Source organism: Salmo salar, chromosome ssa22 (assembly GCF_905237065.1).
Source record: "Salmo salar chromosome ssa22, Ssal_v3.1, whole genome shotgun sequence".
NCBI classification, from domain to species: domain Eukaryota; kingdom Metazoa; phylum Chordata; class Actinopteri; order Salmoniformes; family Salmonidae; genus Salmo; species Salmo salar.
The window spans coordinates 48,310,517-48,332,684 of record NC_059463.1 but is presented as its reverse complement, the minus strand read 5'-3'; the positions used below and the strand labels follow the sequence as shown (position 1 = coordinate 48,332,684).

Here is a 22,168-nt window from a genome sequence, read left to right as displayed (position 1 = left end):
TGAGGGAAGGAGAGTGTGTGGTGAGGGAAGGAGAGTGTGTGGTGGGGGAAGGAGAGTGTGTGGTGGGGGAAGGAGAGTGTGTGGTGGGGGGAAGTAGAGTGTGTGGTGGGGGAAGGAGACTGGGTGGTGGGGGAAGGAGACTGGGTGGTGGGGGGAAGGAGACTGGGTGGTGGGGGAAGGAGACTGGGTGGTGAGGGAAGGGGACTGGGTGGTGGGGGAAGGGGACTGGGTGGTGGGGGGAAGGGGACTGGGTGGTGGGGGAAGGGGACTGGGTGGTGAGGGAAGGGGACTGGGTGGTGGGGGGAAGGGGACTGGGTGGTGGGGGAAGGGGACTGGGTGGTGAGGGAAGGGGACTGGGTGGTGGGGGAAGGGGACTGAGTGGTGGGGGAAGGGGACTGGGTGGTGGGGGAAGGGGACTGGGTGGTGAGGGAAGGGGACTGGGTGGTAAGGGAAGGGGACTGGGTGGTGGGGGAAGGGGACTGGGTGGTGGGGGAAGGGGACTGGGTGGTGATTGTGTTTCAGGACTGTATAGATGAAATGTATCTTTCTCCTGTATTTTGTAGAATCTATTCTAAGGAGTAATATTGTAACTTTTTTTAAATATTTTTTTATTTCACCTTTATTTAACCAGGTAGGCCAGTTGAGAACAAGTTCTCATTTACAACTGCGACCTGGCCAAGATAAAGCAAAGCAGTGCGACACAAACAACACAGAGTTACACATGGGATAAACAAAAGTACAGTCAATAACAACAGAAAAATCTATATACAGTGTGTGGAAGGAGGTAAGGCAATAAATAGGCCATAGTAGCGAAGAGATTATAATTTAGCAGATTAACACTGGAGTGATAGATGTGCAGATGATGATGTGCAAGTACAAATACTGGTGTGCAAAAGAGAAAAAAAAGTTTACAGATGGGCTGTGTACAGCTGCAGCGATCGGTAAGCTGTTGAAATTAGTGAGGGAGATATAAGTCTCCAACTTCAGCAATTTATGCAATTCGTTCCAGTCATTGGCAGCAGAGAACTGGAAGGAAAGGCTGCCAAAGGAGGTGTTGGCTTTGGGGACAACCAGTGAAATATACCTGCTGGAGCGCGTGCTACGGGTGGGTGTTGTTATGATGACCAGTGAGTTGAGAAGGTGGAGCTTTACCTAGCAAAGACTTATAGATGACCTGGAGCCAGTGGGTCTGGTGACGAATATGTAGCGAGGGCCAGCTGACGAGAGCATACAGGTCGCAGTGGTGGGTAGTATATGGGGCTTTGGTAACAATACGGATGGCACTGTTATAGACTGAATCCAGTTTGCTGAGTAGAGTGTTGGAGGCTATTTTGTAAATGATCTAGGATCGGTAGGATAGTCAGTTTTACGAGGGTATGTTTGGCAGCGTGAGTGAAGGAGGCTTTGTTGCGAAATAGGAAGCCAATTCTAGATTTCATTTTGGATTGGAGATGCTTAATATGAGTCTGGAAGGAGAGTTTACAGTCTGGCCAGACACCTAGGTATTTGTAGTTGTCCACATATTCTAAGTCAGAACCGTCCAGAGTAGTGACGCTAGTCGGGTGGGCGGGTGCGTGCAGCGATCGGTTGAAAAGCATGCATTTAGTTTTACTAGCGTTTAAGAGCAGTTGGAGGCCACGGAAGGAGTGTTGTATGGCATTGAAGCTTGTTTGGAGGTTTGTTAACACAGTGTCCAAAGAAGGGCCAGATGTATACAGAATGGTGTCGTCTGCGTAGAGGTGGATCAAGGAATCACCCGCAGCAAGAGCGACATCATTGATGTATACAGAGAAAAGAGTCGGCCCGAGAATTGAACCATGTGGTACCCCCATAGAGACTGCCAGAGGTCCGGGCAACAGGCCCTCCGATTTGACACACTGAACTCTATCTGAGAAGTAGTTAGTGATGCAGGCGAGGCAATCATCAGAGAAACCAAGGCTGTTGAGTCTGCCGATAAGAATACGGTGATTGACAGTCGAAAGCCTTGGCCAGGTCGATGAAGACGGCTGCACAGTACTGTCTTTTACCTATTGCGGTTATGATATTGTTTAGGACCTTGAGTGGCTAAGGTGCACCCGTGACCAGCTCGGAAACTGGATTGCACAGTGGAGAAGGTACGGTGGGATTCGAAAAAGTCAGTGATCTGTTTCTTAACTTGGCTTTCGAAGACTTTGGAAAGGCAGGGCAGGATGGATATAGGTCTGTAACAGTTTGGGTCTAGTGTCACCTCCTTTGAAGAGGGGGATGACCGTGGCAGCTTTCCAATTTTTAGGAATCTCGGACGATACGAAAGAGAGGTTGAACAGACTAGTAGTTTCTGCCCTGCTGCCCTCATTCTTGGGATATTTAAAAGTGCTTTGTGACAACTGCTGATGTAAAAAGTGCTTTATAAATGCATTTGATTGAGGGATTGATTTACCCCTCCCCCTCTTCTCTATCTCCCTCCACCAGTACATGGAGCGTTGCGAGGTCAACTCGTCCAGTCTGATCCTGTGCCGGAGCCCGGCAGTGGAGCCCTCTGTGTGGGGCTCGCAGGTGGACGTGGCCTTCCTCCTGGACAACCTGCGCTTCCCGTTTGGTGCCGTCAGCCCCCAGGGGGCCTTCAGCTACGAGCCTAACCCCGTGCTGCACCCGCTCAACCAGCAGGAGCCCCTCAAGCCCTACCGCTACAACCCAGGAAGCTTTATTCAGCTGGAGGTTAGCGTTAGCCGCTAGCTGCTACTCTCTCAACTTGTTAAATAAGCTGCTGGAGGTTAGCATTATCCACTAGGTGCTACTCTCTCAACTTGTTAAATAAGCTGCTGGAGGTTAGCATTATCCGCTAGCTGCTACTCTCTCAACTTGTTAAATAAGCTGCTGGAGGTTAGCATTATCCGCTAGCTGCTACTCTCTCAACTTGTTAAATAAGCTGCTGGAGGTTAGCATTATCCGCTAGCTGCTACTCTCTCAACTTGTTAAATAAGCTGCTGGAGGTTAGCATTATCCGCTAGCTGCTACTCTCTCAACTTTTAAATAAGCTGCTGGAGGTTAGCATTATCCGCTAGCTGTTACTCTCTCAACTTGCTAAATAAGCTGCTGGAGGTTAGCATTATCCGCTAGCTGCTACTCTCTCAACTTGTTAAATAAGCTGCTGGAGGTTAGCATTATCCACTAGGTGCTACTCTCTCAACTTATTAAATAAGCTGCTGGAGGTTAGCATTATCCGCTAGCTGCTACTCTCTCAACTTTTAAATAAGCTGCTGGAGGTTAGCATTATCCGCTAGCTGTTACTCTCTCAACTTGCTAAATAAGCTGCTGGAGGTTAGCATTATCAGCTAGCTGCTACTCTCTCAACTTGATAAATAAGCTGCTGGAGGCTAGCCAGCTTCAGGCTAACAGCATGTTCAGTTGACAGCTGGAGGTTAGCATTACCCGCTAGCTACTACTATAAAGCCAAAACAAGGGGATAGAATGGAAATTATGTCTTATTTCTATATTTTATTGCAAGACTTTCCACTCAACTGGAAGACCTTGCAGCTGAAAGTTGCAGTCGCCAGTAAAACGCTTTTATTCTATCCCCCTGTCTGTTTAGTGGAAGGCTAGACTCCCATGAAAGATAGACCTGCACGTTGGGGAAGTAGAGGAATGTTCCAAAGAAAAGGAATACAGAAGTTTTAATTCCAGCATGATGCTCAATGTGGTAATATCTTCTCTCTCTTTCGCCCTCTTTTCATCTCATACTCCCCATCTTTCTATCTCTTTCTATGTCTCTCTCCCCCCTCCCTAGGGTGAGAACTTGGACCTGGCCATCTCTAAAGAGGAGGTGGTGGTGTTGGTGGGGGAGGGGGTGTGTGCTGTGAAGACCCTGACCAGGAACCACCTGTACTGCGAGCCCCCACCCCAGCAGCCCTTCCCGGGACCCCCCAGCAGTGGCAGGAAACGTGAGGGTGCCGACACGCTGCCCGAGTTCACCGTGAGTCCACCTCCGCCTCTGCAGTTCTGTTCCTGTACGCACTGTCCCGAGGACAAACATACACATTACAGTACACAAGATAGACAAGAGCATTCATTCCAACACAATAGGGCTGTGTCTAAAAACCTTGTTTCCTCCGTTTCTCACTTCTCTCTCAAGCCGCATTGGAGGAGAGGATCCAAGGTCCCTCCCTCGGACCTTGTCCTCCAATGCGCTTTGAGAGAGAGAGAGAGACATTGAGGAAATAAAAATGGGAGGACTGAGTCGACAGTAAGGTTTTCTGATAAAAGCACGGTTGACACATCTCAGTAGTCTCAATTGGCTCCCTCACCCCATTTGAGGCTAATTAACCCTAACCCCAGCTTGTACACTCTAGCGCCATAGCAGATTTGTCTGTGTGTGTTCCAGGTCCACATGGGCAACCTGAACTTCTCCCTGGGCACGGTGCAGTACGACATCCTCAGCCTGTCCACCTTCCCCCTGGAGGCCCAGGTAGGAGTGGGTGTGGGGGCCTCCATCCTAGCCCTCATTGTCCTCATCATAGTGCTCATCTACAGGTATGTGTGTGTGCACAGGTATTTGTTTACGTGAACCTTCTGTATCTTGGGATGTGAGTACAGTTCTAGTGTGTGTGTGTGTGTGTGTGTGTGTGCATGTTAACAGGAGGAAGAGTAAACAGGCTCTGAAGGACTACAAGAAGGTTCAGATCCAACTGGAGAACCTGGAAACCAGTGTGAGAGACCGCTGCAAGAAGGAGTTCACAGGTCAGACCCCAACACTAACTAATCCATAAAAATAGAATTACTAGAACCCACATCCCCATTCAAGGCAATGGCCACATTGAGGGTTCCCATAACTAGGAGGTACAAGCAGATGCATTATATTTCAATGCACCAACCTTCTCCCCCACAGGCAGAGTTCAAGGGATATAGAGAGAGACCGTGGTATATTGTCAGAGAAGTGACAAGAAAGAGTTCCCAGTTCAGTCACACACCACAGCAGACAGTCTAAATAGAACAGTGGTTGGGCACTTCTGGTCCTGGAGGTACAGTGTACAGGATTTTGTTCCAGCCCAGCACTAACACACCTGAATCTCCCCGAAAGAGACAGAGAAATGTGATATGAGGGAGGAAGAGACATGGGAAGAGAGACATTTCAATATATTACTAACCCCCCCCAATAGGAGAGACATGGGAAGAGACATTTTAATATATTACTAACCCCCCCCCAATAGGAGAGACATGGGAAGAGACATTTTAATATATTACTAACCCCCCCCCAATAGGAGAGACATGGGAAGAGACATTTTAATATATTACTAACCCCCCCCCAATAGGAGAGACATGGGAAGAGAGACATTTTAATATATTACTAACCCCCAATAGGAGAGACATGGGAAGAGACATTTTAATATATTACTAACCCCCCAATAGGAGAGACATGGGAAGAGACATTTTAATATATTACTAACCCCCAATAGGAGAGACATGGGAAGAGAGACATTTTAATATATTACTAACCCCCAATAGGAGAGACATGGGAAGAGAGACATTTTAATATATTACTAACCCCCCAATAGGAGAGACATGGGAAGAGAGACATTTTAATATATTACTAACCCCCCAATAGGAGAGACATGGGAAGAGAGACATTTTAATATATTACTAACCCCCCAATAGGAGAGACATGGGAAGAGACATTTTAATATATTACTAACCCCCAATAGGAGAGACATGGGAAGAGAGACATTTTAATATATTACTAACCCCCCAATAGGAGAGACATGGGAAGAGAGACATTTTAATATATTACTAACCCCCCCAATAGGAGAGACATGGGAAGAGACATTTTAATATATTACTAACCCCCCCCCAATAGGAGAGACATGGGAAGAGAGACATTTTAATATATTACTAACCCCCCAATAGGAGAGACATGGGAAGAGAGACATTTTAATATATTACTAACCCCCTATAGGAGAGACATGGGAAGAGACATTTTAATATATTACTAACCCCCCCCAATAGGAGAGACATGGGAAGAGAGACATTTTAATATATTACTAACCCCCCAATAGGAGAGACATGGGAAGAGAGACATTTTAATATATTACTAACCCCCCAATAGGAGAGACATGGGAAGAGACATTTTAATATATTACTAACCCCCCAATAGGAGAGACATGGGAAGAGAGACATTTTAATATATTACTAACCCCCCAATAGGAGAGACATGGGAAGAGACATTTTAATATATTACTAACCCCCCAATAGGAGAGACATGGGAAGAGACATTTTAATATATTACTAACCCCCCAATAGGAGAGACATGGGAAGAGACATTTTAATATATTACTAACCCCCCCCAATAGGAGAGACATGGGAAGAGACATTTTAATATATTACTAACCCCCCCCCAATAGGAGAGACATGGGAAGAGACATTTTAATATATTACTAACCCCCCAATAGGAGAGACATGGGAAGAGAGACATTTTAATATATTACTAACCCCCCCCCAATAGGAGAGACATGGGAAGAGACATTTTAATATATTACTAACCCCCCAATAGGAGAGACATGGGAAGAGAGACATTTTAATATATTACTAACCCCCCAATAGGAGAGACATGGGAAGAGACATTTTAATATATTACTAACCCCCCAATAGGAGAGACATGGGAAGAGACATTTTAATATATTACTAACCCCCCAATAGGAGAGACATGGGAAGAGAGACATTTTAATATATTACTAACCCCCCCCAATAGGAGAGAAATGGGAAGAGACATTTTAATATATTACTAACCCCCCCCAATAGGAGAGACATGGGAAGAGAGACATTTTAATATATTACTAACCCCCCAATAGGAGAGACATGGGAAGAGACATTTTAATATATTACTAACCCCCCAATAGGAGAGACATGGGAAGAGAGACATTTTAATATATTACTAACCCCCCAATAGGAGAGACATGGGAAGAGAGACATTTTAATATATTACTAACCCCCCAATAGGAGAGACATGGGAAGAGACATTTTAATATATTACTAACCCCCCAATAGGAGAGACATGGGAAGAGAGACATTTTAATATATTACTAACCCCCCAATAGGAGAGACATGGGAAGAGAGACATTTTAATATATTACTAACCCCCCAATAGGAGAGACATGGGAAGAGAGACATTTTAATATATTACTAACCCCCCAATAGGAGAGACATGGGAAGAGAGACATTTTAATATATTACTAACCCCCCAATAGGAGAGACATGGGAAGAGACATTTTAATATATTACTAACCCCCCAATAGGAGAGACATGGGAAGAGAGACATTTTAATATATTACTAACCCCCCAATAGGAGAGACATGGGAAGAGAGACATTTTAATATATTACTAACCCCCCTATAGGAGAGACATGGGAAGAGAGACATTTTAATATATTACTAACCCCCCAATAGGAGAGACATGGGAAGAGAGACATTTTAATATATTACTAACCCCCCAATAGGAGAGACATGGGAAGAGACATTTTAATATATTACTAACCCCCCCAATAGGAGAGACATGGGAAGAGACATTTTAATATATTACTAACCCCCCCAATAGGAGAGACATGGGAAGAGACATTTTAATATATTACTAACCCCCCAATAGGAGAGACATGGGAAGAGAGACATTTTAATATATTACTAACCCCCCCCCCCCAATAGGAGAGACATGGGAAGAGAGACATTTTAATATATTACTAACCCCCCAATAGGAGAGACATGGGAAGAGACATTTTAATATATTACTAACCCCCCAATAGGAGAGACATGGGAAGAGACATTTTAATATATTACTAACCCCCCAATAGGAGAGACATGGGAAGAGAGACATTTTAATATATTACTAACCCCCCAATAGGAGAGACATGGGAAGAGACATTTTAATATATTACTAACCCCCCAATAGGAGAGACATGGGAAGAGAGACATTTTAATATATTACTAACCCCCCAATAGGAGAGACATGGGAAGAGACATTTTAATATATTACTAACCCCCCAATAGGAGAGACATGGGAAGAGAGACATTTTAATATATTACTAACCCCCCCCCAATAGGAGAGACATGGGAAGAGAGACATTTTAATATATTACTAACCCCCCCAATAGGAGAGACATGGGAAGAGAGACATTTTAATATATTACTAACCCCCCAATAGGAGAGACATGGGAAGAGACATTTTAATATATTACTAACCCCCCAATAGGAGAGACATGGGAAGAGAGACATTTTAATATATTACTAACCCCCCCCCCCAATAGGAGAGACATGGGAAGAGACATTTTAATATATTACTAACCCCCCCAATAGGAGAGACATGGGAAGAGACATTTTAATATATTACTAACCCCCCCCAATAGGAGAGACATGGGAAGAGACATTTTAATATATTACTAACCCCCAATAGGAGAGACATGGGAAGAGACATTTTAATATATTACTAACCCCCCAATAGGAGAGACATGGGAAGAGACATTTTAATATATTACTAACCCCCTATAGGAGAGACATGGGAAGAGAGACATTTTAATATATTACTAACCCCCCAATAGGAGAGACATGGGAAGAGACATTTTAATATATTACTAACCCCCCTATAGGAGAGACATGGGAAGAGAGACATTTTAATATATTACTAACCCCCCAATAGGAGAGACATGGGAAGAGAGACATTTTAATATATTACTAACCCCCCAATAGGAGAGAAATGGGAAGAGACATTTTAATATATTACTAACCCCCCAATAGGAGAGACATGGGAAGAGAGACATTTTAATATATTACTAACCCCCAATAGGAGAGACATGGGAAGAGAGACATTTTAATATATTACTAACCCCCCAATAGGAGAGACATGGGAAGAGACATTTTAATATATTACTAACCCCCCTATAGGAGAGACATGGGAAGAGAGACATTTTAATATATTACTAACCCCCCAATAGGAGAGACATGGGAAGAGAGACATTTTAATATATTACTAACCCCCCAATAGGAGAGTAGCAGGATCTTTCTATATTTCTCACCTATCCAATCCTTTCAGTTTGTGAACCCTGATAGAACTCTGCTAGAATATCCAATCCTTTCAGTTTGTGAACCCTGATAGAACTCTGCTAGAATATCCAATCCTTTCAGTTTGTGAACCCTGATAGAACTCTGCTAGAATATCCAATCCTTTCAGTTTGTGAACTCTGCTAGAATATCCAATCCTTTCAGTTTGTGAACTCTGATAGAACTCTGCTAGAATATCCAATCCTTTCAGTTTGTGAACTCTGATAGAACTCTGCTAGAATATCCAATCCTTTCAGTTTGTGAACCCTGATAGAACTCTGCTAGAATATCCAATCCTTTCAGTTTGTGAACCCTGATAGAACTCTGCTAGAATATCCAATCCTTTCAGTTTGTGAACTCTGCTAGAATATCCAATCCTTTCAGTTTGTGAACTCTGATAGAACTCTGCTAGAATATCCAATCCTTTCAGTTTGTGAACTCTGATAGAACTCTGCTAGAATATCCAATCCTTTCAGTTTGTGAACCCTGATAGAACTCTGCTAGAAGCTAGGAAAAATAGAAAAACGAGATGCTTGAGAACCCCCTGTGTGTTTATTTATCCTTGACGCGGATGGATCCATTTTGTTTTTTAACTTTTTTAATAAAATGATCTCATCATATAATCCCTGTGCGTATAAAATGTCTTCAAATTCCACTCAGTGGGCTTCTGACAATAACAAGTTTAATTTTGGCCCCACTCCTCGCCCAATGTCAACATTCATTGCTTTTGAAGCAATAACACAATTCTCATCATCTAGTTTCAACGTCAGCAGTCCATCGTTCAGTTGGACTATAATAAACTTTATTGTCCAGACCAAAGTGTGGAAACCTGGCTCTACAATAACATTGACAACATTAAAAACCATGAGTCGAGCACCCCGAGGGATGTTTCTCATGGTTGTGGGGGGGAGTGTGTGCCCCTTTCTGTCCAATGAGGTAACTTCTGGACAATATATCTGTTCATTTAGTTGACCCTTTAGCTTAAAATCCAAAAGTATAGCCTTTTTAAGGGGCCTCTTTTCTCCACTGACTTTCACTGGAGTGGCGGGGACTGTGAGTGGACACACACAGACACTCTCTAACACACACATACTTTTTTGTTTTATTGTTTTTAGTTGTATTGTTTGTATATCGTTTTATTTAAAATGTGTGTGACTGTCCTTGTGTATCAGTGCTTTGTTACTTGTCATGTTTAGTTTATTGGACCACAGAAAGTAGCTGCTCTTGTAACTATTCCTGTTTATTTATTGTTGTATTTATTCCTCCTCTTATTATCTTTCTATTATTTTTCTATTTTTCTCTCTGCATTGTTGGGAACACCTGTTGTTTCCTAAGCATGCGACAAATACAATTTTATTGGATTTTATGCTTCTGCAAAAGCTAACGGGGATCCAAATAAACAAAACAAATAAAAGTCAGACCTTTTTTGATTGGCACATGTTCCGAGCAAGGTCACACCCCCTTGTATGGGACACTTTTAAATGTATTTTTAGAGGCCATACAATACAATACTCATAATTAAAACAAAAGCGGTTTAGGTTAAAAGAGATTAGACTAATAAAGGAAATAGAGGAAGTAACAGTGTAGGTAGATGGTAATGGAAACTGAACTGTAGAGGCACAACATAGGTTAGAGGAAAAACAAAAGGAATTGGAGGTATTTATTCAAGAACAATCAAGTATAATGTATTACAAAAATAAAGCAAATTGGATGGAAAATTGTGAATCTTCAACATAGAAATGCTACCAAAAAGAATTTACATAAACTCATTACAAATGGAGTCAACCATGATTCACCAAATTCTATTTTGAAAGAGGAAGCAAAATATTTTAAGCTCCTCCATTTACACTGAATGATGTTAAGTGGAATATTTCTTTCCTAATAATAATAATAATAATAATAATAATAATAATAATAATGTAAAATGTAACAAATTTACAGAAAGACCTGTGTGAAGGCCAACTTACAGAAGAGGAACTTTTTTTAGGCAATTAAATATTTTCAGTCTGGAACAACACCAGGGCTTGATGATATACCAGTAGAGAGATTTCAGACCTTTTTTTGATGTACTCAGTCTTATGCAAATGGTAGCGTTTCAGGTACTCAACAAGAAGGTCTGATTTCATTACTACTAAAACAGGATCCAGGTGGTAAGTTTAAGGATCCAGTCCATTTAAAAAAAACTGGACGCCTTTTACACTTCAAGGTTGTGATGTGAAAATCCTGGCGAAATGCATAGCACATGGAATGAACAAGGTTTTACCAGATATTGTTCATCCTAATCAGACAGGTTTTTTACATGGACAATATATTGGCGATAATATACGAGAATTACTTGAAACAATTGAACACTATGAAACACCAAAGATACCAGGCCTGGTCTTTATAGCAGATTTTGAAAAGGCGTTAAAGTACTACTAGAATTTATATATAAATGCCTTCATTACTTTCATTTCGGTAAATCTCTTATACAATGGTTTAAGTTATGTACAGCAACCCCAGATGTAAAATAGTAAATAATTGTTACTTCTCAGAAAGTATTGAGCTTTTAAGAGGAGTAAAACAAGGCTGTCCGTTGTCTCCATATTTATTTATTATGGCCATTGAAATGCTTGCTATTAAAATTAGATCCAACAAGAACATCAAGGGGTTAGAAATCCAGGGGATAAAAACAAAAGTGTCAATGTATGCCAATGATTCAAGTTTTTTTAAGTCCGCAATCTGGATCCCTACACAGTCTCATTGAAGATCTTGATAACTTTTCTAGCCTCTCTGGACTAAAACCTAATTATGACAAGTGTGTCATATTACGTATTGGATCATTAAAAAAAGTGTTTACACTACGTTGTAGTTTACCAATTAAAATGGGCGGATGGTGAAGTTAGACAAACTTGGTATTCACATCTCAAAAAATATAAATGAACTTACCACAATCAATTTCAATAGAATGTTTGCAAAAATAGTTAAGATCCTATTCTAAATAGATAAATACTTCTCTTTTTATGGAAAAATCACATTGATTAAGTCTTTGGTCTTATCACAGTTTACTTACTTACTAATGGCACTACCTACTCCAGACAACTCGTTTTTAAAAATCATATGAGCTAAAAATATTTCATTTTATTTGGAATGCTAAGCCAGACAAAATTAAACGTGCCTAATTTATATAATGAATATGATTTTGGGGGAGTAAAATGATTAAATATTAAAGCTTTAAATCTCTCACTAAACGCTTCACTCATACATAAATTATACTTAAACCCAAAATAGTTATCCGGTAGATTATTAAGAAAGGCTCATCCTTTGTTTAAAAATTGCCTTTTTTCTTTTATACAGATTACACCTCATTTCGGGCTAATTGAAATTACATTTTGTTGAAAGTATCGCCCTTTCTTTAACAAGCTATACAAAGCTGGTTACAATTTCAGTTTTATCCTCCAGAAAAGATAGAACAAATGTTATGGTCAAACTCAAATATACTGATAAATAAAAATGCATTATTTATGGAAAAAAATCTTCAATTGGATTATATTTATTAATTATATTATGAATATAAAGGGAGGATTTATGTCACATGCAGCTATGGAAAATATATGGGAATGTCTGCTCAATCCAATCTTACAACCAACTGTTTGCAGCATTACCACAAAAATGGAGGAGGCAGGGGGAAAAGGGAGCAGGTAGAGAACTTGTTTGCCTGCCATATATTAAAGATACAAACTGGCTGAAAGGAACTGGCATAAATAGAAAAATGTACCAGTTTCATTTGAGGAAAAAATGTTGACAGCTGCACCATACAGGTTGCAAAATAAATGGGAAGAGATTTTCGATGTACCGATTCCATGTCACATGGTTTATGAACTGGTACAAAAAACACTTGATTCAACACTTAGTGTTTCAATTTAAATTATTTTACACAATTCTTGCCACCAACAGAATGGTGGCAATATATATTTATGGGGCATACAACAATCTTAGCTCTGTAGATTTGCTGCGAAGAGACAGAATCACTAGATCATTTATACTGTTATTGCCCCTATGTAGCTTGTTTCTGGTTACAGGTTCTTTTTTAAATTATTATTATTATTTTTAGTCATTTAGCAGACGCTCTTATCCAGAGCAACTTACAGTAGTGAATGCATACATTTCATACCATGCATTTTTTTTTTTGTACTGGCCCCCCGTGGGAATCGAACCCACAACCCTGGCGTTGCACACACCATGCTGGTGTTGCAAACGCCATGCTCTGCCAACTGAGCCACAGGGAAGACAAGGTTCAGGAATGGTTAAAAAATCACAACATTAACTTAAAATGAACCTTACATATAGCAGTGTTGGTCGATTTGGAAAGCCATAGTCAGTCAATAAATAATGTAATAATAGTCGTAGGAAAATGTTTCATGTGGATTCTATACTATTAGAAAGGTTCAACATGTATGTAAAACATCACAGCACAATTGAAAAATACATGGCACATGGAAACCAAATGAGGGTGGTCTATGATGATAGGTGGGATGGGCTGAGAGTGACTGAGAGTTGGGATTTTATTTTTTATTTATTTTATTCTTTATTTAACCTTTTATTTAACTAGGCAAGTCAGTTAAGAACATTAAGAACGGCCTAGGAACTGTGGGTTAACTGCCTTGTTCAGGGGCAGAACGACAGCATTAATGAGCTTATGTTTGGTAATGTATTATGTGATTATATATAAAAGTACCATGAATGTAAAATGTAGCACAAAAGCTGTAAAAAAACCAACAAGATATGTGTCCTCTGAATAGGGGGGGTGGGTTAATAAAAAAAATAAGAAGTTACACCCCCTTAACCTTTGAACTCCTGACCCTGCTCCCCTAGACCTGATGACGGAGATGATGGACATGTCCAGTGACCTGGTGGGCTCGGGCATCCCCTTCCTGGACTACCGGCGCTACGCCGAGCGGATCTTTTTCCCGGGCCACCGCGAGTCGCCCCTGCGGAGGGATCTGGACGTGCAGGAGAGTCGGCGGGCCACAGTGGAGCAGGGCCTGGTGCAGCTCTCTAACCTGCTCAACAGCAAACTCTTCCTCACTAAGGTAGGGGGGCAGTGATGACGATTGGCGAAAGAACCGATTCTTACTATGTTATTGGACTCTTGATAGTCTAAAACAAGTTTGATTTAGACAAGTTTTTTTGAAGGAAAGCAGGCAAGGTATGAATGCATTGAAGAATATTGGTAGCTGACCTCACCTGGCAATACTAAACATGTATTTTTTATTTATTTAACCTTTAACTAGGCAAGTCAGTTAAGAACAAATTCTTATTTACAATGACGGCCTACCCTGGCCAAACACGGACGACACTGGGCAAATTGTGCGCCGCCCCATGGGACTCCCAATCACGGCCGCATGTGATCCAGCCTGGAATCGAACCAGGGACTGTAGTGACGCCTCTTGCACTGAGATGCAGGCCTTAGACCGCTGCGCCACTCGGGAGGGTTCGAACCATAGAAATAGAATCCATAGAAAAGGCCTCCCAAGTCAATGATGGCAAAATGGGTGGACTGGTGTACCCATAGGAGCAAAGCAGGAAGTAAAAGCAGGAAACGTACCCATCAATCTGTGCTGTGATTTGTTGAGTCAACTCAACTGACATTACAAAAAATACATTGCATTGCATGAGCCACATTAGTTAGCATCATATTGTACCATGGCAATCCAGCATCAGATCTCATCACAATACCAGTTAGCCATTGCAAATGCACCCATGAGTTTACCAGTCAAATTACCAGAATTAGAGGTTCCAAGCCCATTCTATGGATTATATTTCTATGGTTTTGAAACTGTGTAGCGGTAGCCTATAATAGACACAGGTATAATTTTATAACAAGGGGGATTCCTCAATACGTTTTTTGTTTGTTACTGAAATTACAGAGGGGAACCATCCTCTTCACTACACCAGCCTCCCCTGGTTGAAATATAATGGAGGGGAACCATCCTCTTCGCTACACCAGCCTCCCCTGGTTGAAATATAATGGAGGGGAACCATCCTCTTCGCTACACCAGCCTCCCATGGTTGAAATATAATGGAGGGGAACCATCCTCTTCACTACACCAGCCTCCCCTGGTTGAAATATAATGGAGGGGAACCATCCTCTTCACTACACCAGCCTCCCCTGGTTGAAATATAATGGAGGGGAACCATCCTCTTCACTACACCAGCCTCCCATGGTTGAAATATAATGGAGGGGAACCATCCTCTTCACTACACCAGCCTCCCCTGGTTGAAATATAATGGAGGGGAACCATCCTCTTCACTACACCAGCCTCCCCTGGTTGAAATATAATGGAGGGGAACCATCCTCTTCACTACACCAGCCTCCCCTGGTTGAAATATAATGGAGGGGAACCATCCTCTTCACTACACCTTCCTCCCCTGGTTGAAATATAATGGAGGGGAACCATCCTCTTCACTACACCAGCCTCCCCTGGTTGAAATATAATGGAGGGGAACCATCCTCTTCACTACACCAGCCTCCCCTGGTTGAAATATAATGGAGGGGAACCATCCTCTTCACTACACCAGCCTCCCCTGGTTGAAATATAATGGGAGAGATATTTAGCTGTTCATTTTTATCTCTCACTCTGTTGTTCCTCTTCCACCTCCCTACCAGTTCATCCATACTCTAGAGAGCCAGCGGACGTTCTCACCAAGGGACCGGGCCTACGTGGCCTCTCTCCTGACGGTAGCGCTGCATGGTAAACTGGAGTACTTCACAGACATCCTCAAGACCCTGCTCAATGACCTGGTGGAGCAGTACGTGGTCAAGAACCCTAAACTCATGCTGCGGAGGTAAGATAGGAAGGGATGGAGAGGGTGTGGGGGGTGTAGGTCAGGGTGTGTGTGTGTGGGGGGGGGTGTAGGTCAGGGTGTGTGTGTGTGGGGTGTAGGTCAGGGTGTGTGTGGGGGGGTGTAGGTCAGGGTGTGTGTGGGGGGTGTAGGTCAGGGTGTGTGTGGGGGGGGTGTGTGGGGGGGTGTAGGTCAGGGTGTGTGTGGGGGTGCAGGTCAGGGTGTGTGGGGGGGGTGTAGGTCAGGGTGTGGGGGGGGTGTAGGTCAGGGTGTGTGTGTGGGGGGTGTAGGTCAGGGTGTGTGTGGGGGGGGGGTGCAGGTCAGGGTGTGTGTGGGGGGGGGGTGCAGGTCAGGGTGTGTGTGGGTGGGGGGTGCAGGTCAGGGTGTGTGTGGGTGGGGGGGTGCAGGTCAGGGTGTGTGTGGGTGGGGGGTGCAGGTCAGGGTGTGTGTGGGTGGGGGGTGTAGGTCAGGGTGTGTGTGTGGGGGGGTGTAGGTCAGGGTGTGGGGGGGGTGTAGGTCAGAGTGTGTGGGGGGTGCAGGTCAGGGTGTGTGTGTGGGGGGGTGTAGGTCAGGGTGTGTGTGTGGGGGGGGTGCAGGTCAGGGTGTGTGTGTGGGGGGGGGTGCAGGTCAGGGTGTGTGTGTGGGGGGGGTGCAGGTCAGGGTGTGTGTGTGTGTGGGGGGGTGTAGGTCAGGGTGTGGGGGGTGTAGGTCAGGGTGTGTGTGGGGGGGTGTAGGTCAGGGAGTGTGGGGGGGTGTAGGTCAGGGTGTGTGGGGGGTGCAGGTCAGGGTGTGTGGGGGGGTGCAGGTCAGGGTGTGTGGGGGGTGCAGGTCAGGGTGTGTGTGTGTGTGGGGGGGTGCAGGTCAGGGTGTGTGGGGGGGGGGTGTAGGTCAGGGTGTGTGGGGGGTGTAGGTCAGGGTGTGTGTGGGTGGGGGGGTGCAGGTCAGGGTGTGTGGGGGGGTGCAGGTCAGGGTGTGTGTGGGGGGGTGCAGGTCAGGGTGTGTGTGGGGGGGGGTGCAGGTCAGGGTGTGTGTGGGTGGGGGGTGCAGGTCAGGGTGTGTGTGGGTGGGGGGGTGCAGGTCAGGGTGTGGGGGGTGTAGGTCAGGGTGTGGGGGGGTGTAGGTCAGGGTGTGTGGGGGGTGCAGGTCAGGGTGTGTGGGGGGTGTAGGTCAGGGTGTGTGGGGGGGGTGTAGGTCAGGGTGTGTGGGGGGGTGTAGGTCAGGGTGTGTGTGGGGGTTGTAGGTCAGGGTGTGTGGGGGGGTGCAGGTCAGGGTGTGTGGTGGGGGTGCAGGTCAGGGTGTGTGTGTGTGTGGGGGGGTGCAGGTCAGGGTGTGTGTGTGTGTGGGGGGGTGCAGGTCAGGGTGTGTGTGTGTGTGGAGGGGTGCAGGTCAGGGTGTGTGTGGGGGTTGTAGGTAAGGGTTTGTGTGGGGGTTGTAGGTCAGGGTGTGTGGGGGGGTGTAGGTCAGGGTGTGTGTGGAGGGGTGCAGGTCAGGGTGTGTGTGGGGGGTGTAGGTAAGGGTTTGTGTGGGGGGTTGTAGGTCAGGGTGTGTGGGGGGTGTAGGTCAGGGTGTGTGTGGGGGGTTGTAGGTCAGGGTGTGTGGGGGGGTGTAGGTCAGGGTGTGTGGGGGGGTGCAGGTCAGGGTGTGTGTGGGGGGGGTGTAGGTCAGGGTGTGGGGGGGGGGTGTAGGTCAGGGTGTGTGGGGGGTGCAGGTCAGGGTGTGTGGGGGGGTGTAGGTCAGGGTGTGTGGGGGGTGCAGGTCAGGATGTGTGTGGGGGGGGTGCAGGTCAGGGTGTGTGTGTGGGGGGGTGCAGGTCAGGGTGTGTGTGTGTGGGGGGGGTGTAGGTCAGGGTGTGGGGGAGGTGTAGGTCAGGGTGTGTGTGGGGGTTGTAGGTCAGGGTGTGTGTGGGGGGTGTAGGTCAGGGTGTGTGTGGGGGGTGCAGGTCAGGGTGTGTGTGGGGGGGTGTAGGTCAGGGTGTGTGTGGGGGGGTGCAGGTCAGGGTGTGTGGGGGGGTGCAGGTCAGGGTGTGTGTGTGTGTGGGGGGTGCAGGTCAGGGTGTGTGTGGGTGGGGGGGTGCAGGTCAGGGTGTGTGTGGGTGGGGGGGTGCAGGTCAGGGTGTGTGTGGGTGGGGGGGTGCAGGTCAGGGTGTGTGTGTGGGGGGGGTGTAGGTCAGGGTGTGGGGGGGGTGTAGGTCAGGGTGTGTGGGGGGGTGCAGGTCAGGGTGTGTGTGGGGGTTGTAGGTCAGGGTGTGTGGGGGGGTGCAGGTCAGGGTGTGTGGTGGGGGTGCAGGTCAGGGTGTGTGTGTGTGTGGGGGGTGCAGGTCAGGGTGTGTGTGTGTGTGTGGAGGGGTGCAGGTCAGGGTGTGTGTGTGTGTGTGGAGGGGTGTAGGTCAGGGTGTGTGTGGGGGGTTGTAGGTCAGGGTGTGTGGGGGGGGGTGTAGGTCAGGGTGTGTGTGGGGGGGGTGTAGGTCAGGGTGTGTGTGGGGGGGTGTAGGTCAGGGTGTGTGTGGGGGTTGTAGGTCAGGGTGTGTGGGGGGTGTAGGTCAGGGTGTGTGTGGGGGGTTGTAGGTCAGGGTGTGTGTGCGGGGTTGTATGTCAGAGTGTGTGGGGGGGTGCAGGTCAGGGTGTGTGTGGGGGGGGTGTAGGTCAGGGTGTGTGGGGGGGTGCAGGTCATTGTGTGTAGGAGAGACAATATGTGTAAGTGATTTTTTGCTTTACAGAACGGAGACAGTGGTGGAGAAGTTGCTGACCAACTGGATGTCCATCAGCCTCTATGCGTTCCTCAGGGTGAGTCGGTCCACAGGAATTACTTCCACACAGAGGAGGAAACGATTCGTCTGGCTGACACCAATCTCAGTCTTCCTGACTTCAGAGTCTGGAAAGGTTCCTTGATGTTGATGGCACGAAATGTTGGTTAATGAAAAGGGCTGTTCTTTTTTTACTGATTTGGTTCTCCTCTGTGTATTTGTCACTCCAACACCCACATGTACAACCACAAACTGACCCCAAGGGCACCGCACCCCTTCTAATACAACTGTTAGACTTTCACATCCAAACAAAGTGAGGTCCAAACCTCTAAGGACAGAAAAAAGCGTTTAAGAGAACCAATCAAAGCTCAACCCCTTTCTGTGCGAATATTGTATTTCTAGTATTCTTATCCAGAGCAGTATGTCACAGCTGTCCCTCGCTGTGTTCCACATGAGTCGTGTCAGGACCGAGTACATCCTGGAAGTGATCACTGTTTAGCCACTTGGACAGAAATGAAAGGACGCCAGCACATGGCTTTCACCTGTTCAGTAATGACTTCAAGGAAGGAAGGATGCACTTTGAAAGAATTCCGACTAGCTCTAGGCTTTATTCCAGCGTTGTAAATCTTGGCTATGTTGTCCATGCCAGTTTTATGCAGACTTTGCTATCTTACCTGGGTCAAAATGGCTACTAGCATTAGCATTCATTAGCAGGCAAAATGGAGGAATACATTTTTAGCATGTTGGTAAATGTCATGTCTCCTCGTCTTTCCCAGGACAATGATTGTTAGCATGATGCTAATTGTTTACCGGATTGGTTATCATGATGCCAACTGTTTACATACATTTGTTAGTATTATGCTGACTGTTTACCTGATTTGTTAGTATTATGCTGACTGTTTACCTGATTTGTTAGTATTATGCTGACTGTTTACCTGATTTGTTAGTATTATGCTGACTGTTTACCTGATTTGTTAGTATTATGCTGACTGTTTACATACATTTGTTAGTATTATGCTGACTGTTTACATACATTTGTTAGTATTATGCTGACTGTTTACATACATTTGTTAGTATTATGCTGACTGTTTACCTGATTTGTTAGCATTATGCTGACTGTTTACCTGATTTGTTAGCATTATGCTGACTGTTTACCTGATTTGTTAGTATTATGCTGACTGTTTACCTGATTTGTTAGTATTATGCTGACTGTTTACCTGATTTGTTAGCATTATGCTGACTGTTTACCTGATTTGTTAGTATTATGCTGACTGTTTACCTGATTTGTTAGTATTATGCTGACTGTTTACATACATTTGTTAGTATTATGCTGACTGTTTACATACATTTGTTAGTATTATGCTGACTGTTTACATACATTTGTTAGTATTATGCTGACTGTTTACCTGATTTGTTAGCATTATGCTGACTGTTTACCTGATTTGTTAGCATTATGCTGACTGTTTACCTGATTTGTTAGTATTATGCTGACTGTTTACCTGATTTGTTAGTATTATGCTGACTGTTTACCTGATTTGTTAGCATTATGCTGACTGTTTACCTGATTTGTTAGTATTATGCTGACTGTTTACCTGATTTGTTAGTATTATGCTGACTGTTTACCTGATTTGTTAGTATTATGCTGACTGTTTACATACATTTGTTAGTATTATGCTGACTGTTTACATACATTTGTTAGTATTATGCTGACTGTTTACATACATTTGTTAGTATTATGCTGACTGTTTACATACATTTGTTAGTATTATGCTGACTGTTTACATACATTTGTTAGTATTATGCTGACTGTTTACCTGATTTGTTAGCATTATGCTGACTGTTTACCTGATTTGTTAGCATTATGCTGACTGTTTACCTGATTTGTTAGTATTATGCTGACTGTTTACCTGATTTGTTAGTATTATGCTGACTGTTTACCTGATTTGTTAGCATTATGCTGACTGTTTACCTGATTTGTTAGTATTATGCTGACTGTTTACCTGATTTGTTAGTATTATGCTGACTGTTTACCTGATTTGTTAGTATTATGCTGACTGTTTACATACATTTGTTAGTATTATGCTGACTGTTTACATACATTTGTTAGTATTATGCTGACTGTTTACATACATTTGTTAGTATTATGCTGACTGTTTACCTGATTTGTTAGCATTATGCTGACTGTTTACCTGATTTGTTAGCATTATGCTGACTGTTTACCTGATTTGTTAGTATTATGCTGACTGTTTACCTGATTTGTTAGCATTATGCTGACTGTTTACCTGATTTGTTAGTATTATGCTGACTGTTTACCTGATTTGTTAGTATTATGCTGACTGTTTACCTGATTTGTTAGTATTATGCTGACTGTTTACCTGATTTGTTAGCATTATGCTGACTGTTTACCTGATTTGTTAGCATTATACTGACTGTTTACCTGATTTGTTAGCATTATGCTGACTGTTTACCTGATTTGTTAGCATTATGCTGACTGTTTACCTGATTTGTTAGTATTATGCTGACTGTTTACCTGATTTGTTAGCATTATACTGACTGTTTACCTGTTTCGCTAGCATGATGCTAACTGTTGTTGTCTCCCCCTCTCTCCAGGACTCTGCAGGCGAGTCTCTCTACATGTTGTTCAGAGCTATCAAGCACCAGGTGGACAAGGGGCCGGTGGACGCTGTGACGGGCAAGGCCAAATACACGCTCAACGACAACCGTCTGCTCCGAGAGGATGTTGAGTACAAGACCCTGGTGAGGATCCACACACTCATACGGACACACAAAGACAAACACACACATTCACACGTTCAGACACAACTCATACACGTTCTTTTTTACATTTGAGTCATTTAGCGGACGCTCTTATCCAGAGCGACTTACAGTTAGTGCATTTATCTTAAGATAGCTAAGTGAGACAACCACATATCTCAGTCATAGTGAGTACATTTTTCCTCAATTCCTACAGTAGTTATCAGCTAAGTCAGAGCTGGTAAGGGGGGAAAAGTCCAGTGTTGGTTCACAAGCGGGACTCAGTCTAACCACACAAACCAGAGATAAATAGATGTAAAGACCATCCAGGGACGTGTGTTTAGTGAGTGATTGAAAGCTCATCATCCCCCCCCCCCCTCTCTCCCAGACCCTGAACGTGTTGATGCAGGGTGGGGGGGTGAATGAGATGCAGCTGCTTCCTTCCAAGGTGCTGGATATAGACACCATCACCCAGGTGAAGGAGAAACTCCTGGACCAGGTCTACAAGGGCACCTCCTTCTCCCACCGGCCACACACAGACTCTCTGGACCTGGGTGAGGAACCCACACACACACACACACACACACACAGACTCTCTGGACCTGGGTGAGGAAACACACACACACACACACACACACACACACACACAGACTCTCTGGACCTGGGTGAGGAACACACACACACACACACACACACACACACACACACACACAGACTCTCTGGACCTGGGTGAGGAAACACACACACACACACACACACACACACACACACACACACACACACACACACA

At 44.5% G+C, this 22,168-nt stretch overlaps 1 protein-coding gene across 2 annotated transcripts in view; it reads left to right on the top strand.

Moving 5' to 3' along the window:
* Nucleotides 1-22,168, top strand: part of LOC106583629 (plexin-B1) — a 265,716-nt gene that overhangs the window by 229,064 nt on the left and 14,484 nt on the right. For both annotated transcript variants that reach the window (XM_014168018.2, XM_045705108.1), the window contains exons 21-29: nucleotides 2,452-2,697; nucleotides 3,767-3,952; nucleotides 4,361-4,509; nucleotides 4,616-4,716; nucleotides 13,911-14,128; nucleotides 15,706-15,884; nucleotides 18,598-18,664; nucleotides 21,235-21,381; nucleotides 21,767-21,932. In XM_014168018.2, the coding sequence (XP_014023493.1) occupies nucleotides 2,452-2,697; nucleotides 3,767-3,952; nucleotides 4,361-4,509; nucleotides 4,616-4,716; nucleotides 13,911-14,128; nucleotides 15,706-15,884; nucleotides 18,598-18,664; nucleotides 21,235-21,381; nucleotides 21,767-21,932 (1,459 nt within the window). The remainder of the gene's footprint in view (nucleotides 1-2,451; nucleotides 2,698-3,766; nucleotides 3,953-4,360; nucleotides 4,510-4,615; nucleotides 4,717-13,910; nucleotides 14,129-15,705; nucleotides 15,885-18,597; nucleotides 18,665-21,234; nucleotides 21,382-21,766; nucleotides 21,933-22,168) is intronic.